This window comes from Lontra canadensis, unplaced genomic scaffold (genome assembly GCF_010015895.1).
Source record: "Lontra canadensis isolate GAN:19392208 unplaced genomic scaffold, GSC_riverotter_1.0 scaffold164, whole genome shotgun sequence".
NCBI classification, from domain to species: Eukaryota; Metazoa; Chordata; class Mammalia; order Carnivora; family Mustelidae; genus Lontra; species Lontra canadensis.
The window spans coordinates 2,099,064-2,116,448 of record NW_022631158.1 but is presented as its reverse complement, the minus strand read 5'-3'; the positions used below and the strand labels follow the sequence as shown (position 1 = coordinate 2,116,448).

The 17,385-nt window shown below is 40.7% G+C and overlaps 1 protein-coding gene across 1 annotated transcript in view; it reads left to right on the top strand.

The window, feature by feature from the left end:
• Positions 1-17,385, top strand: part of ATF6 (activating transcription factor 6) — a 205,070-nt gene that overhangs the window by 42,928 nt on the left and 144,757 nt on the right. The window contains exons 9-10 of the mRNA XM_032845498.1: positions 8,207-8,392; positions 9,653-9,744. Of these exons, the coding sequence (XP_032701389.1) occupies positions 8,207-8,392; positions 9,653-9,744 (278 nt within the window). The remainder of the gene's footprint in view (positions 1-8,206; positions 8,393-9,652; positions 9,745-17,385) is intronic.

Genomic DNA, 17,385 nt, shown 5'->3' with positions numbered 1-17,385 from the left:
CCTCTGAAAGATTACTATTTTAAAATATGTGAAAGAATATTAATTATTAATAGAAGAGAACTTTTGACTGGTTAAAAAATGCTATTCAGGGATTAAGTGTCATGGTTAGTATTTTCTGTGGCTCTTATCTCCCCTTGCTATTATGAGTTCTAAAGAAAAGTATCTGTATGTCTTTTTTTTTTTTTTTTTTTGAAGATTTTATTTATTTGACAGCACAAGTAGGCAGAGAAGCAGGCAGAGAGTAGGAGGGGGAAGCAGATTCCCTGCTGAGCAGAGAGCCCGATGTGGGGCTCGATCCCAGGACCCTGAGATCATGACCTGAGCTGAAGGCAGAGGCTTAACCCACTGAGCCACCTAGGCGCCCTTCTGTATGTCTTTCTTCTAATTCCCCAGCGTGGTACATGCACTGCAGCCCTGAAAGTGTGTGTGTGTGTGTGTGTGTGTGTGTGTGTGTGTGTATGTGTGCATTAGACTTTGCATGTGATAATAATGTCAGATACTTAAAAGTTGCAGAAACAAAAGTTGTCCAGAGAATGCCCATGTACCTTCATCCGTTAACCTGTTACCATTTTACCCCATTTGCTTTATTCATTCTTTCTTTCTGTCTTTCCACATACAGACTCCTGTTTTCCCCCCAAACCATTGTGTAGAGTATGTTACAATTTCTACCACTAATTTTTCAGTGTGTTTTTTTTTCAGAATAAGGATATTCTCCTGCATACCCATAGTAAGCAACTTTGTAAATTTACGTTTGTTAAATACTTTAACCTGCTGTCAGTATTACAGTTTTGTTGGCTGATGTAATATCCTTTATTGAATTTTTTCCCCTTTCAATACAGGATCCAGTCTAGGGCCAGATACATTTAGTTGTCTCTTTAGGTTCTTTTAATCTGGAACATTTGCACAGTTTTTGTCTTTTTGATGCTTTAGAAGAATTTGGCTCTTTTCTAATATGGTTGATTTTTTGTTTTTTTAAAGATGTTAGAGAGAGGGAGAGAGCATGTGAGCGGTGGGGGGGTGGGGCAGAGGCAGAGAGGGAGAGAGGGAGATCTCAGGGAGACCCTCTGCTGAGCACGGAGCCCATGCAGGGCTCAGTCCCAGGACCGTGCGGTCATGACCTGAGCTGAAATCCAGAGCCAGCCACTTAACCGACTGATCCACCCCAGTGCCCCTCTGATACAAGTTTTAATAAGTACTCCACATTCATACTGCATTATAAATCATTTATTTTTACATAGTTCTCTTTTTTTTTTTTAAGTTTTTTTATTTATTTATTTGACAGAGAGAGAGAGCACAAGTAGGCAGAGAGGCAGGCAGAGAGAGAGGAGGAAGCAGGCTCCCCGCTGAGCAGAGAGCCCGATGCGGGGCTCGATCCCAGGACTCTGAGATCATGACCTGAGCCGAAGGCAGCGGCTTAACCCACTGAGCCACCCAGGCGCCCCTACATAGTTCTCTTTGACTCTCACAAAATCCTTGTGAAGTGGGTGATGTTTATTCCCTTTCACCATGAACGGAGTCAGTTGGTGAGGTGTTTTGGGCAAGGCCATATTGCCGAGCTGGCGAATACCGATTAAGTGGTGTGGGTCACCCTTGCCTAAGCGCATGACTCTCAGATACCCACTTACAGCGACACACTTTAAACCTCCTGACAGCCCTTTGAGGTGAGCGAGAGCCCCGATACGTACGGGGTAAGGAGCAGCCGGAGGGCTCGCCGAGGATCTGTCAGCTGCTCACCCTTGGGCTCTTTTTCTGCTTCTGCCGCGATTAAATGGGATTTCCGGATTTTGTCTGTTTTTGTTTTGGTTTCTTAAGTCATTCTTAACATTTAAAATCTGTGAAAATAGGAGCTGAAATGAGGGCAGATAATTTCAATATTGCTTTAGTTTCACAGTTTATCTGAGCAGCTGTGAGGCATTGGTGACGGAGTTCAGCATTTTTGCCTCCTCACTCAATTTTTTCATAGCCGCAGGGTATCTCTTTTTATTGACACTTAACGTGTGTGTGGTGCGCTACAGTCGATAGAGACCCTCACGTCCGAGTCGTGTAATCCTCGCCTCAGTCGCTCCACCTGCTCCGGCTGAGTTGGGATTTAGGTCTAGGCCTTGTCTTGGTCCAGTGCTGCTGTCACCACTCTGTGCTCCCTTAACAGGGCTTTACTTTCAAGAGAGCGCGGAGGCAGTACAAACTGCAAATTACCTACATCTTGAAACTTGCTTCTCCCTCTACAGATGTACTCTCTTAATTTTTAAAAAAATTTCAGCAGGCGGTTTTAAGTCTTGAGAGACAAAGTATAAGGGCTGACAGTAATGGAACAGTTTGGTGATCTGAGATAAAATTTACAGCAAAGTTAATCTCCTCTGTCTTGGGATGCAGTAGTCATTACTAGGATATGTGACAATTCTTTATACTTGTTTAGCATCAGGACTAGGACCATTTTGGTTTTAGTTGGAATGAGACCTTCAGAAGATTAATGGGATGGATCTCAAGTTTTTGCCCACAGTCCACAGTAAGAAATGTGTTTTACATCTTTCTTAACACACACAAGTCTAGTGAGACAGTAAGCTCTTGCTACATAGAAAGTATTGTTTTCTTTTATTCCATCCTGTGACTTTCTGTCAGTTTTTTTTAAGGTTCTTGTGATCTACTAAATTTATCACACTACTTGATATTGGGTTATAATTTCAAAAACACTCTTCTGGTCTAAATCCCTGTATTACTATACAAATAGGCCCCAGGAGAAGAAATGATTCTTCAAAATCTTTCAGTTAATTCATTGCAGTGCTGAAACAAGAGTTAAGGACACCCAACGTCCAGTGATATACTGTCCTCTAATGACTTAAATTGCTATTACTCTTTTTTTTTTTTTTAAAGTAGGCTCCACATCCCTGTGATCGACACCCAAGCCAGGATCCAGAGTCAGATACTTAACTGACCAAGCCACCCAGGAGCCCCTAAATTACTATGACTCTTAGGTAGCTACATCAGGTATTTCTAGGGACGTCGAAAACAGAGGAATCATTAATTGAAGGCACAAGAAACTGCTCTGAGGGTCCTTTGATGATCCCAGGAGACTTTCTCCATTCTTCTGTGCGGAAGCTGTGCCGCACAGTGTGGCTTTCCTAAGAGCATCTGGTGGATACTCCTGCCTTGGTTCTCTACCGGTTTTTTCTCTTCCCTCAGAACATGAAATTAGATAAGGCTGGACCTACCGTCCAGCAGGGATTTTGTCTCTCACCCTTTCTCACTCAGGAAATCACACTGCATGCCCAAAGGCGTTCTTCATTAAAAAAAAAAAAAAAAGATAATTTGCAGGGTGAAGATTATTTCTTTGACTCTGCCAGTTAAATGGCTCAGGTTGCCAGTAATGAAGCTGCTTTATTTAATTTTTGCTGACTAGGAACTGGGTCTAACAGACACGCACCCAACACAATTTCTTTCTTTCTTTTTTTTTTTTTTTTAAATATTTTATTTGTTTATTTGACAGAGAGTTAGAGAGCACAAGTAAGCAGAGCGTCAGGGAGAGGGGGAGAGAGAGAAGCAGGCTCTCTGCTGAGCAGGGAGCCTGATGCGGGGCTCGATCCCAGGACCCTGGAATCATGACCCGAGCTGAAGGCAGCCGCTTAACCAACTGAGCCACCCGGGCACCCCCCCACAACACAATTTCTTAAAATGTTGGCTTTCTGTCATGAGGCTTGAGAAGAGTATGGGTAGTATAAGAGGAGATTTTCCCCTTTTCTGTTCTAAACAATTTTCTGAGAAAAAAGGAGTTTTTTTAATGATTCATTTGTTTTGTTTTAAGTAATCTCTATATCCAATATGGGGCTCAAAATGGGGCTCTTTTGAAACTCTGTGATCAAAAGTTGCTTGCTTTACTGACTTAGCCAGCCCAGTGCCCCTAAAAAGGGAGTATTCTTAAGAATCATTAGAGAAATCAAACTAAAATAACTTAATTTATTTGAATATTTAAAATGAGAGTCCCACACATTAAATTTGCTAATGAGTTTAGCTGTACACATATTTTTAGAAAGTATTTATAAATATATTTACTATGATATGCAATAATATGTTATATAAATTAGAAATATATAAGATAATTTACTTCTTTGGCTTTTAAATCAGTTTCAAGTAGACAAAGCTTTTGTATGTAATGGAAAAATTGGTTTGTCCGATATGAAGATATTGTCATTAATCAGTAACAGTTTGTATATTAGTTTAGAGATTCAGTGAAATAAGAATCACAATTGAGAGAATGATATGTCGTAAACCAGTGATTCTTCATAGTTCCCAGTACCTGATCTCGCTGAGTTCATATGAGATGTTGGAATGTCTTTCTTAGCATTAAAATATCCCATTTTAATATCTTTGATTTATTGTCATACAGGACTTTGAAGCTCATTTCTTAGCAACATCACAGAATCAAAGGTCCAAACAGTCTGTTTTACTTATAAGAAGAACATAATACAGTGTTTATTGATTGATAACTTTTAAAAGACTTGGAATTTTGACTCAAGTTGGGTGAGGCTTCAAAAAGTACTCATTCATTTGTGGAAGTTCTCTTTTTACACAAGTCTTTTTTACAGTCAAGTGTTTGCTGAATAATGCAACACCATATTACAGTATAGGGGCACTAAAGGGAGAGAATATTTTACAGCGGTGAAGTTTTTCGTTTTTCTTTTTCCAAGGCACAGTGCTTGAAGGGGGAGTCGTCTGAAGGCAGGATGATCAGAAGCAGGGACTGACCAGCTGTTCACTCATTTTAGTCATGTTAAATCATCTGATATGCCTATAAGAAGAGAAATGTCAATTGATTAATGAGCCATAGTATTGATTTTATGTTTTCAGACTGCTAAAGGAGATTAAGCTTCAGATACAAGCGTTTCCATAAGCCTTTCTTTTCGAACAGGTGCATAATGAAAGTAAGCACAGAGTTCACGGAGGTTGGAGTTCCATGCTGGGATCCAGGACTTCCATTTGATATTAAAAACAGTGTGGTGTTGGGGCTCCTGGGTGGCTCAGTGGGTTGAAGCCTCTGCCTTCAGCTCAGGTCATGGTCCCAGGGTCCTGGGATGGAGCCCTGCATTGGGCTCTCTGCTCGGCAGGGAGTCTGCTTCCTCCTTTCTCTCAGCCTGTCTCTCTGCCTGCTTGTGATCTGTCTTTCAAATAAATAAATAAAAATCTTAAAAATAAATAAAAATAAAAACAGTGTGGTGCTGTTGTGTGCTGGGCTTAGTCAGCCGACCTGAGTTCTGGCTGTGGCACTCATCAAATGATGAGGCTTATCTCAAAGAATCTTGAAGACTGTAATAATTTCAGTAAGAGGAGATTCAATATAGAACATCAAAATAATTGAAATATTATGCTGCTGTTCTCATTGCATGTCAAGGATAATTATAACACAGTGGGTGCAAAAGTCAGTTTACAAAACAGTAATTACGGTCTAATTTTTTTTCTTGTAAAATATACCCCCCCACCAAAAAAACAAACACCACAGGGGTGTGTGTATGTGTCTGTGTGCATGTGTGTGTTTTAGTCTGAAAATTACAATTTCTTTTTGTCTAGGAAATACAGAATAACTTATCCAGATAGCTAAAGAGAGCTTGCTGAGATGTAAAGTTGAAATTCTTGTGTTCAGTGATGCCTGTGGGTTTCATTTATTTTTATTCTCTATCCTTTGTGTCTATTGGTAGTATTGAGTATTTATTTTCAGAGCTATTGTATCTTTTTCCATGGGAAGAAATGGATGGCCACAGGTGGTTTTCATTTTTTCTGCATGAGGCATGTGCATTGACAGCCTTTGAGACCTTAATGCTTTATAATATGCAGGTGCTTTTATTGTTTATAGAAGTTCCTAATCCTTGTTTGAAATTTATTAAATGGTGTTCCGTCTGTAAGCCTCCCTAAATTCCATAGATTAATTAGCCTTTAAAGCAAGGTTGCCTTTTATCTAACTGCAGTATAAACTCTTCCATCTGGGAACCTTCTCTTTCCCGCGCTTGCTCAGTGTTCATGTACCTCAGCACTCTGGTATTAAGTATTAATTACGGACATTGACATTCCCAGTCACCATGAAGAACACTAAGAACAACAGTAGATTGAACAAAGTAGCATTGTCCAGAGAGTAGTTTGACGTGGTGAATAATCCATTCATCATGGCTTGGCCGCTGCTGTGTGCGTGCGCACATGTGCGTGGCATTATGGGGGGGGTGGCGGGGTGGCAGGGTGTGGGGTAGTTATTCTATAGGGAAATTTTACAGGTGACGGTTCTGTAAGTTAGCATTCTTAGGAAGTTTCAATTAAAGGAAGAAAAGAGAAAAATACCCTCTTTTGACATCCCATGTGGCTTTTTTTCCCTGCAGGTTCTGATTGAAAGTTTGTTGACAGTGTTTACTGCAGAGATATTGGCTTTGGTTCTTTTGAGGGAATGTAGCATGGGTTTGGAATTGTGTTGTTTTAAAAGAAATCGATATTAAATGATTTAATTCTGTTTACTAGTCTCAGTAAGAATTACTGAATACCACAGAGTGGAATGTTTATTTTTATTTTTTTTTAAGGATTTTATTTATTTGACAGAGAGAGAGATCACAAGTAGGCAGAGAGGCGGGCAGAGAGAGAGAGAGAGGGAAGCAGGCTCCCTGCTGAGCAGAGAGCCTGATGGGGGGCTCCATCCCAGGACCCTGAGATCATGACCTGAGTCGAAGGCAGAGGCTTAACCCACTGAGCAACCCAGGTGCCCCTGGAATTTTTAAAAAACATATAAAGTCGGTAATTTCAGTCATCTGCGTACTTAAAATAATTAACTTAATGTTATTTGGTCCTTAAGTTTATGGACTTAACTTTGCTACCTCACCCTCTGCCTCAAATAAATTAGATTAATGCTATAACAAATAGGTTCCATAGCTTGTTTAGAAAACATGACAAACATAATTTTACTCAGTTAAGTTTTGATCATGGTAGATACTGAGGGTAGGAAACAAAAATGTAGTATTACGTGGTTTTGACTTCCAAGGTGGTTGAGAGAGAGAGTTAACAGTCACGAAACAGTTGAGACCATTAAGTGTTCACGTGTATTTTCCAAATTACAAGAGCACAAGACATTTGGGGAAGATGGTTTAGCATAATCAGAGTGCAGAAGGTCCTTAGAATTAAGTTAGTGGAGGAGACACCATCCTAAATTGGAGTAAACACTATGACTAAAGGAATGACTTAGGCACGTGTGCAGATCTTGGAATAGCCTTACGTGATAAGAACCTGGCTGTGGATTGACTAGTTGTCAGGTTAGGGCTGGAGATACGGTTGTTGAGAGGGGTGGTCACGTTATGGGAAGGCTTTGAAAGCAAAGGTGGTCCGTGAGGATGCATGACTAGCTCGTTTTTGCAATAGAGTGGCAAGATAAACAGTTTCTCCCTGATGAGTTATCTTACAAATGGTAGATAGGAGGAGATTGGAGATCACTGAACATATTTAGGAGATGATTGCCATGATCTGGGGATGAGTTAGTAAGTGCCTTCCTTGGGAGGGTGACGGCAGGATTAGATGAGATAACTGAGACACTCTGTCACCGGAAGAAAGTTGGTCATTACCATTAGCATGTGTCATTAGCATATCCTCAGTGCATGTTTAACGAATCAGAGGTTGAGAGAGGGAATAAATATGGCGAATGAAGGAAAAAATAAGTTAATGGTCACTTCTTCCTAGATATCTTGAGAGTTATTTACCACTGATGGAAGATGGATCGGTAAACAAATCTAGGCAGAGGGAGATGATGCGGTTTATACATACTGAATTCGAAGTGGTGGTGACTTTGCAAGTACAAGTGGCCTTACAAGTCCTGGATGTGTGTTCTGGAAAAGACTTCAGGGCCCGAGACGTAGAGTGAAGTGTATGAATACGTGCATATATGGATATGTAAGGGCACTCTCTGAGAGAGTTTTTTCTCTTTTTCCTGAAAGGGAAAATTGGTATATTAATAAATAGGCCTTAGAAAACACCAGAAGATATCCTTCAACATTTAGGTTTTAGAGGCCCACGTTTAATCATTTGATTTCAGTTTGCTTAATTTGAGTTAATATCTTTTAAAACCTTTTTTTTAAAACAGCCAGTAACTTGTGTTTGAACAGTTTTGTTTAAAAAATGATGGGAAAAAATCAGTATGTTCCGGTCTGATTCTAAAAGCAGAATATTTCTGACTTGTTATAACTTTTGCTAGATTGCCGTGCTAAGGAGACAGCAACGTATGATAAAAAATCGAGAGTCTGCTTGTCAGTCCCGCAAGAAGAAGAAGGAATACATGCTGGGCTTAGAGGCCAGGTTAAAGGCTGCGCTTTCAGAGAACGAGAAGCTAAAGAAAGAGAACGGATCCCTGAAGCGACAGCTGGATGAAGTCGTGTCAGAGGTGAGTGCTAGTGAGGCTGCCCGATGAGGTGGGTTCGAGTAGTCTCTCTTTTCTGGGGAAGCCAAATGGAATTTGTGTAAAAAAAGAATACTAGGGCGCGATAAACCCCAAAGCATTTGCAGTCAGAGTATGGCATTAGAAAGAGGAGCTGTGGGCTGTACCTGCCAGTGTGTTCCGAAGCTGTGTGTTTCCTGGGTAGCTTGCTCGCTCTCTTTTCTGACTAAATGAGTCCCCTTGAGGACCCTAAATAGTCTCGACAGGTCTTTCCTTTTATAAAGATTTTATTTTATTTATTTAACAGAGAGAGAGAGAGATCACAAGTAGGCAGAAAGGCAGGCAGAGGGGGAGGGGAAGCAGGGTCCTTGCTGAGCAGAGATTCCTGATGCGGGGCTCCATCCCAGGATGCTGAGATCATAACCTGAGCCGAAGGCAGAGGCTTAACCCACTGAGCCACCCAGGCACCCCTAGGTCTTTCCTTTTAAAGAAGAAAATACAGAAGCGCCCTGGTGGCTCAGTTGGTTGAGCATCTGACTCTTGATTTTGGCTCAGGTTATGTTTTCGGTCCCGGGATGGAGCCTGAGTCAGGCTCCACGCTCAGCCGGAAGCCTGCTTGAGAATTTCTCCCTCTGTCCCTCCCCTCATGCTCTCTCTTTCTTACTCTCTCCAAAACAAACAAACAAAAAGAAAGAAAACACAAAATAAAAAATTTTAAGGTCTTTTCTCTACCTGACCACTATTATGGTTTTTGCATTTTGTTGCCGTGCTAGTCCCAATAAAGTCAATCTTCTCCTTAATTCTGTCCATGAAACCTCCCATCTCAGGATTTCCCACTCCAAAGGGATGTCTGTGCCTACTCTGTGGGGCTTTTCCCACTGTTCTGTCTTGCCCTGACTGAGCACATGTTAAGGGATTTAACAGACAGGGAAATAAACTGCAGATGTCTTTTAAAATTCTTTGAAGACCCATAAAAATGTTAAATTGTTGAATTCTTTCCTTTTGGGTGCAGAGGAGACTGCAAGGGAGTGGCCCTTATGTTTCTCCCCTCTGGTGCCCCTCTCTCCTTTTCCCTTGCTGCTGTCCCAGGGAACCTAGAAGGCTCTGCTCTAGCCTTGTGAAAAGTACTGTTTCCTCACCTTTGAGGGTTTTGTTTTTTTTTAAACTATAATAAAATTGGTGAAGAGGAGTGTGCTTATCTTAGATGTTGATTTTTGTGAGATCGATATGTAGTTTAGCTGTATTTAACATGGTTATTTCTTTCAGAACCAGAGGCTTAAAGTTCCTAATCCGAAGCGAAGAGCGATCTGTGTGATGGTAGTATTGGCATTTATAGTGTTCAACTATGGACCCATGAGGTAAGCGGATAGCCGTTTGTGTTGGGTACCAATGCTAAGAATTTCAATTCTCATTCTTTCAGCTCTAGTCATAAGCCAGAGAAAAACAGTTTTGTTTTGTTCTCCTCAGGGGCAATATTTAGGTAGAAGAGGGGAAAAAAAAAAATTGGTTCCTCTTCTTGTTCTTCACCAGGTCTGGCAGAAAATTCATGATGTTTAATGAAGAAAGGCTTCTGTTACCGAACAGATCAGTGGTGGGCCTTGAAATCAGACTGCCCGAATTCAAATGCTTGTCCCTACACTTGGTAACTTTGTTGTCTTAGGCAAGTTACTTAACCTCTGTGCTTCAGTTCCTTACCTTTAAAATGATGAAGCCTTTATTACAATACTGTTACCTGCCTCCCCCCCGTACTGTGATGCTTGAGTGGCCTCAGGGATTATAAGACACTTGTGTGGCTTCCTCCCTAGCTGGAAAGTAAACAGCTAGATCCGTAATTAGCAGTGTCTGATTGAGTAGGTTTGGAATGGGAGTCAAGAATGCAAATATTTTATAGTGTTCTAGTTGATTGTGGTACAGGTTTCTAGCTAATCATAGCTTGAGAAACACTGCTTTTAGGTCAGAGTCATAGAACACTAGGATTCAAAGAACCCTGGAGACCCTCTTTTCCAGACTCCCACTCACTGTGGCACTTTTGATCAGTGAATGAAATCAGTATATCCTAGGTGATGGGGAGTCCATGAGTAATTAGACCTGGGCCGTACCTTCAAGGATCTCATGGTCCAGCTGAGAAGACGGACAAGTCAAAGGATGACTCAAGTATAATGTGGTGACTGTGGGAATAGCAGTGTGAACAAATTACTAAAAGAGTGTAAATGAGAGTAAGAATTCTTTGAGAAGGTTTGCGTCATATTGATAGATGTTCAGAACTGATTTTGTTGAAAGAGAGTGGAAAGGGAAGTCCCTGAAGGAGACGCTGAATCTTGGAAGTGGGATAGCAGTTTGCCAGCTGCAGAGTATGGCAAGAGATGCCAAGCAGAGGGACCGCAGTAGTTAAAAGGCACAATTAGGAAATGGCTTGACATCTTCAGGAAAAAGTGAAAAATTCACATATATCTTGTACAAGTGGGAATGTGTATGACGGAAATGGGTCTACAGGTATACCTGTATACAGGTATACAGTGGGGGCCAGATACTGACGAGCCTAGTGTGCTGCTGTGCACAATGAGGCACCCGTGGCTTTTAGGCAGAGGGCGGCATGATCAGTTTTGATGTTAGGAAGGTGACTAAGGGTGGTAGCGAGAATGGACTGGACCGAGCAGATGGTCTTGGCAGTGACAGCACCGGGAGGCTGTTGGTGTGTTTAAGGGGATATATACGAGTCTGGCGTTGGACTGTGGTGACGGAAAGGACAGGCTGTCTCAGGGTGCACCTCTGATGTAGACTCTGGGGTTTGGTGACTGATAACAGAGTGGGACATGAGGAAGAAAAGCGAGAACCTAAAGATAATTCCAAATTTCTATCTTGAGGGACTGAATGGCGTTACTCTTATTTAAGGCAGGAAATAGGAAGACGAATCATTTTATGAGGGAGGATAATGGTTTTTGTTAGTATGGGAAGTTTGCGTTCCTCACTAGATGTTGGGAATTACCGTGACAGACAGACAGACAGATTTTAGTGGAGTAGGTGAGATTATCCAAGGAGAACAAGTAGAGGAAGAATCTGGGGAAACCAGCATGACAGACTCAGGAAAAGAAGCCCAGAGTGAGTGGTGTTAGGGACAGAACCAGACGAATGGTTTTCTGAAGCCAAGAATGAAAGAATTTCAAAAACAGGCTTGTCAGGGCAGAAACCTGAGGTGAGAACATTGACTTTGGCAACTAGCAGCTTGATGGTTATCTTGGAGCTTTTCTGTGTTCCAGGCTTTGTGCTTAACACTGTTTAATCGGTGTTCATTTTGGAAGGTGATGTCCAGAGGCAACGCATTTCCTTAGGCACTGTCTTCTGACCTGCGTAGACTGTAGTGAAACCCTTACTTCCTAAGAGCTCATTTTTTTCACGCAGCCTAAGATTGTGGTAACTGTTTCGAAGACATGTATTATTAAGTAAAATCCCCATATCTTTTTTACATGTTTGATGGTCAAGCTAGGTCATTCCCATTTTATTTTTACATAATTTCTAAAAAATAAGATGTAGATCTTGTATTCAACTTTCACTATCATTTGGTATTAACACAACTTGCTAGAGTAGTTGATACCCCATCATGGAGCCCCAGATACCCATCTACTTCTTACTAAAATGATTCAGTGGAAAGAGGTCATACTTCTGAGTTGACCTATTTTTGAGTTCATACTGTGTTAGACATGTTACACAGAATATGTAGAAGAGATACCTGGAACAAGCATTTAAATTATTAAAAGAAATTTTTTTTGCTGCCTGTTGATATTTTACCCATATCCTTCATATTAAAATTATTTTTCCATTTAACTCTGATAATGGCAGTCTCAGAGGCTTTATGCAGTAGCATTTGGTGGACAGTAAAGCAGTTGGGGTTGCGATATAGGAAGTGAGGATGGGGCTGGGGATATACCTTGTTGTGGGAGCCCTCATGAGTAAATAGAAATTCGTGGGGAAAAAAAGACAAAAATTTTAAAATGGATTAATGATGTTTATAGCTACTGAGGGTAGAGGGGGTGTGTGGGGATGGATCTCATTTCTGTGAGCAGATAAGTTGATTCATTTTGGAAGGAGGAGACTATGGTCCTCTTTTTTTTTTTTTAAGATTTTATTTATTTATTAGAGAGAGAATGAGAGGGAGCATGAAAGGGGAGAAGGTTAGAGGGAGAGGCAGACTCCCCACGGAGCTGGGAGCCTGATGCAGGACTCAGTCCCGGGGCTCCGGGATCATGACCTGAGCTGAAGGCAGTCACTTAACCAACTGAGCCACCCAGGCGCCCAACTGTGGTCCTATTTTATCACAAAAATTTTGTGTCCAAAAAATTAGATGGACAGTACAAACAGCAGAATGAAGAGTGGAAGAAAGCCTAAATATTTGAAAGTCCTGAGGAACAGGCAGAGGAGATCTGTGTCTCTCTGTGAAGGCTTGAGGAACAGAAAGCAAGCAGTGGGAAGATTAGGAATGTGCAGATTTTAAAATTCAAACATGTTAAAAGGCTTAGATTGAAGCAAAGTAACAGAGCTGGAAGGGGTGGAGAAATATTAAAGTATCTCAACAGGTTGGAATACCTCCAGACACCAAGAAGGAAATAGAAAGAAACTGGCTCATAAAAACCAGGAACTATTTCTTCTAGACACAGTTTGGCACGGATGGTGAAATATCAAAGCTGGGAGGGCAGCAGTGGTCTGAAAGGCTAAACCTGCCCCTGAACCAGCGTTGGCAGTGGACACGTGCCATCGCATATGCTCTTCAGGAACATTCTTGACTGAGCCTGTCCTCTGCAGCCTTTTCACTGCAAGACTGAAGATCTCAAGGCTGGGAATCTGCCAGAGGAGCAGAAACTTCCCCGCTGAACCTTATTAATACCACCTGGAATGTATTTATTGACTAACTCCCACACCCATGTCTGTGTCTGTCAATCTATAAACCTTAAGCATTATTGGGTTTTAATTGGTATGGGAAAAAGCAAGATTGTGTGTTCTAACTGAACCTTTCTTAAGTACCACAAAACTAAGTCTGGCCAGACAAACAGACATTTAAAGGAGAGATTTCCAAAGCATTTTAAATTTAGGAAACGAAACTCTCTCAGAACAGATCCCATTACCAAATAAAGTTGTCAGTGTTGTTTCAGATGTTCCACGTAGAATTGAACTTCTGTGCCGTATTGGTATGGGTCCAAGTGAAAAAATATATAACACACAAGTTTGCTGCCTATGGGTATGCCTTAAGAAACATTTCCTGAAGCCCCTTGTGGTGATGAAATGTAAATACATCGTACTTCTAAAGTAAGAGAGTTTTGTGCAGCAATACTGACTAGTTTGGAGAGTTTTAGGTTACTGAGTAGTCATAACACAGAAAAAGAAAATAAACCAAACAGACTTAAAAGGGTTAATTTTTCTGACCTTATTGATGTTGTGTGGATGGTAAAGACGGCATCTAGCTTTTTCTGGCACAAGATTCAAAGTGCTGGCCCCCTCTGGGTGGTCTGTAAAAATAGTAACTCTGGGCAGCAGGGAGTGGCTAAACTGGACAAATGTGAATTGGGAGGAAACCCTCTTCTTACTACCCATTAGGGTTGATTCTGTGATTATCAGTCCTATTTTAGAGTTAAAGAACTGGAAATTTAACAAAGGTCTTTTTAAAAAATTATCATGGAAAACTCTGCATTCTCTACTATACCATAAAGTGTTTTTTTCCTACCATTGTCCAAGGACAATGTTTTTGGCAATATGGTGGGCTAGCCATATGGAGAAACTCTTTGCAATTCTGTACACCAAAAAATGCTGGATTAACAAACAAATCAAAACTCTGTTATGTAATGGGTGAACCCAAGACAGAGTAAGGACTTCTTAGAGGCCAGAGATGTAAAGATAACATGAATCCATTATAAGCTAGCATTGGAAGTGGTGCTATTTCCTGATCCTCTGCCCTAGAGTCTGGTGACAGGAAAGCTGTGGGGTCCAGAACAAGGTAGGAAGTCACAACTGAGGCCCATGCCCCCTTCCCATACCCAAATAAAGCTGGAACTTCTAAAGAATGACATTTTCATTTGCTAAACAGAGGGGAAAAAGTAGGTTGTCATATCACATAGGGAGAGTACTGATAAGTACCTGTCTCGGTATTGGCTTTGAGTAGGATGGAAATAAAGAAAAAATTCTCCCAGAGAACTCATCATTACATGTCTTAACTCACGCAGGTTTGAGCCTGAATTTGTACTATTATTGTGACACTCCTCAAAAAACCAAGCCAAAAATTTAGTTTAAGTGGCCCTGTGTTGGTGCTGCTAGGCTCCTGGTGGAAACAAATGCACCATCTTCTCAGAGGAAAGTGCCGTGGACATCCTTCTAAACAACTGCAGATCCAGTTCCAACTGACCATGCGCCAACATCACCTCCCTTTCCCCCGATCATTAATCACGCTAGGAAACAAGCCACCATGAGCAAGAGTTGGAGGAAATAACAAACTACAGACAGATTCGGAAGACTGCAGATATTTGAGTCAACAGCTACAAGGAATAAAGTAAATATGTGAAGTAGAAGAGGGCTTCAAAGAATGGGGAAGGAACAAAAGACTATCAGAAATGATGCACACATTTTGAGAAAAATCTAGAAATGTGATAGTAAGTTAAAATTAGAAAATGCCCAGGTTAAAACAACAAAATAGGCACATTTGAAGAAAGAAATCGTGAATGGGAAGATAGGGCTGAAGGAAATGTAGAGTGTAACAGAGAGACGAGATGGAAAACATGGAAGAGATTTAAGAGGGGAGGTCACACTGCCATCGCCAAGTAATCCAAGTAGCATTTATCAGGAGACATTCTGACATCTTGTACCTCCTAAAGAGATGCCCTGGAAAGGATACAGTATCACTTCTGTGATATTCTAGCCAAAGAAGGAATAATCTTAATTTTTTAATGAAAAAAATAACGGGTAAATCCATATAGAGTGGACAATGTATAAAATAGCCTGTGATCTTAAAAAGTATTCAGGATATTCAAGAAGAAGGAAAATAACCTCAAAGGATGGTTTGTGACACAGAAATGAATGGCCAGAATGACAAAAATAATAGTTGTAGATGAAGCTTGCTGAAAAAGTTGATGATATAAAACAAGAACAATGTCTAGTTTGTAAGTTTAGAACAACTCAAGGCGGAAGTATTTTCTGTACAGTAATCCCTGATAAATAGAAAAGGGTGTGATGAAGTGAAACCATTCGAAGTTCCTGTTTGAGAAGTAGGTAAAAATATTAATTGTTTAGACTTGTTTAGCACTTAAAATTAGCATTTTAAAGGTTTGGTTTAACCCCTAGCATAATGTAATTGGAGTATATCATTTCAAAATCTAGTGGAAGAAATATCACTGAATGAGATGGACAGACTCAGCCCAAAAGAAGGCATGAAAAGAAGGAAGGAGAGTACTAGAGAAGGAAAGCACAAAATGTGATAGTAGAAATGAATCTAGAATATTACTCATAATCGCAATATGTGGAAATGCACTGAACTCTGCATTTAGAAGGCAAAGATCGTCAGACTGGGGGTGCGGAATGATGGGCAGAATTCAGCTTTATGCTTTTTACAGGAGAAACACCTAAAAGTGTCAGGCTACAGAAAGTCAAAGTTGAAAGTCAAGGGATAGAAAAAGCCAATAGCTAAAAGAAAGCTGGAGTTGCTCTGTTAATGTCAGACACATTGACTTTAAGGAAAAAGTGCTACTAGACATAATTACTGAACTGCTGATCATAAAGTTAGTTTACCAGGAAGATACATGATTCTAAATTAGTATATACCTATTAAGAGAGCTCGGAAATAATCATTAATAGAACTACAGGGGAAACTGACATTCCACTGCCATAGTGGGGAATAGGAGTGTGCCTCTCTTGTTAGGGCACACTGACAGAATCTGCCAGGATAGAGAGGGTTTGAATGTTATTATGAAACCTGATGGCCATTTAGAGAAACACTGCATTTATCACCACACAGAGTTTTTGTACCAGTGCTAGAAATGTTAAAAAAAAGAATTGATCCGTGCTAGATCATAGAGGTGGTCTCAACAGATTTCAGAGACTAACATGCAGACTGCATTCAGTGTGAGGGTAATTAAACTACAAATCAATAACAAAAAAAGTAAGAATTTCAGTTCTACTAAAACTTAAAAATACAATTCTAAATAACTCATAGATCAAAGAAGAAATCATAATGAAATGATTATTGAATGATATTAAAAATACTATTTCTCAGACCTTGAGGAAGTATCGTGTTACAGGGAATAAGCAAATTGCAGAAGAGTGCTTACAGTAGGATTACATGTATGTCAGGCTCAGACCAAAGAAAGGTACAGTATGAATGTGTGTATATATGCGTGAAAGCTATAAAAGAAAGCAAGGGAACTGTTACTACAAAATTCAAAAGTCCCATTGAGCAAGTTTAACTCACACGTAGGCCAGGCTAAGTATTTCTGCCGGGGGCTTCCACATTGTCCTGTTTACATATCATAGAACTTGTCACACTGGCCAGTTCTTTGTTGGTCTGTCTTCACTACTATAGCTCTTGTGTTGTTTTCTTTTTGGGGGTGGGGGGAAGCTCTGCTGCAGTCCATTTTTTTATTATATCCTCAGCATCTAGCATAATATGTTCAGTACATGGCATATACTAAAAAAAAAATAATAATGCTGTACTGAATTACGAGGCAGGGTTTGTCAGGCTGACAAGGAGAGATTCCAGGGCATTCCAGGCAGAGTTAGGGAGGATGGCTTTTTACCGGCAGTAAGAAGCAGTCAGAGATGGCTAGAGCTCCTCCGCCGAAATTTTAGATCATTCTTGACATAGTGGAGCTCCTTAATAAAACCTTTGTTGGATGTGGTTGAGTGACGAAACAGATGAATGAGGGCCTGCTGGAATGTGAATGAGCATAGACTGTCCCGTGGCGAGTGGAAAGCAGTGGAGCTGAGAGGGTAGGCTGTGGCCAGTCCCTTTAGGGCATCATGTTCCC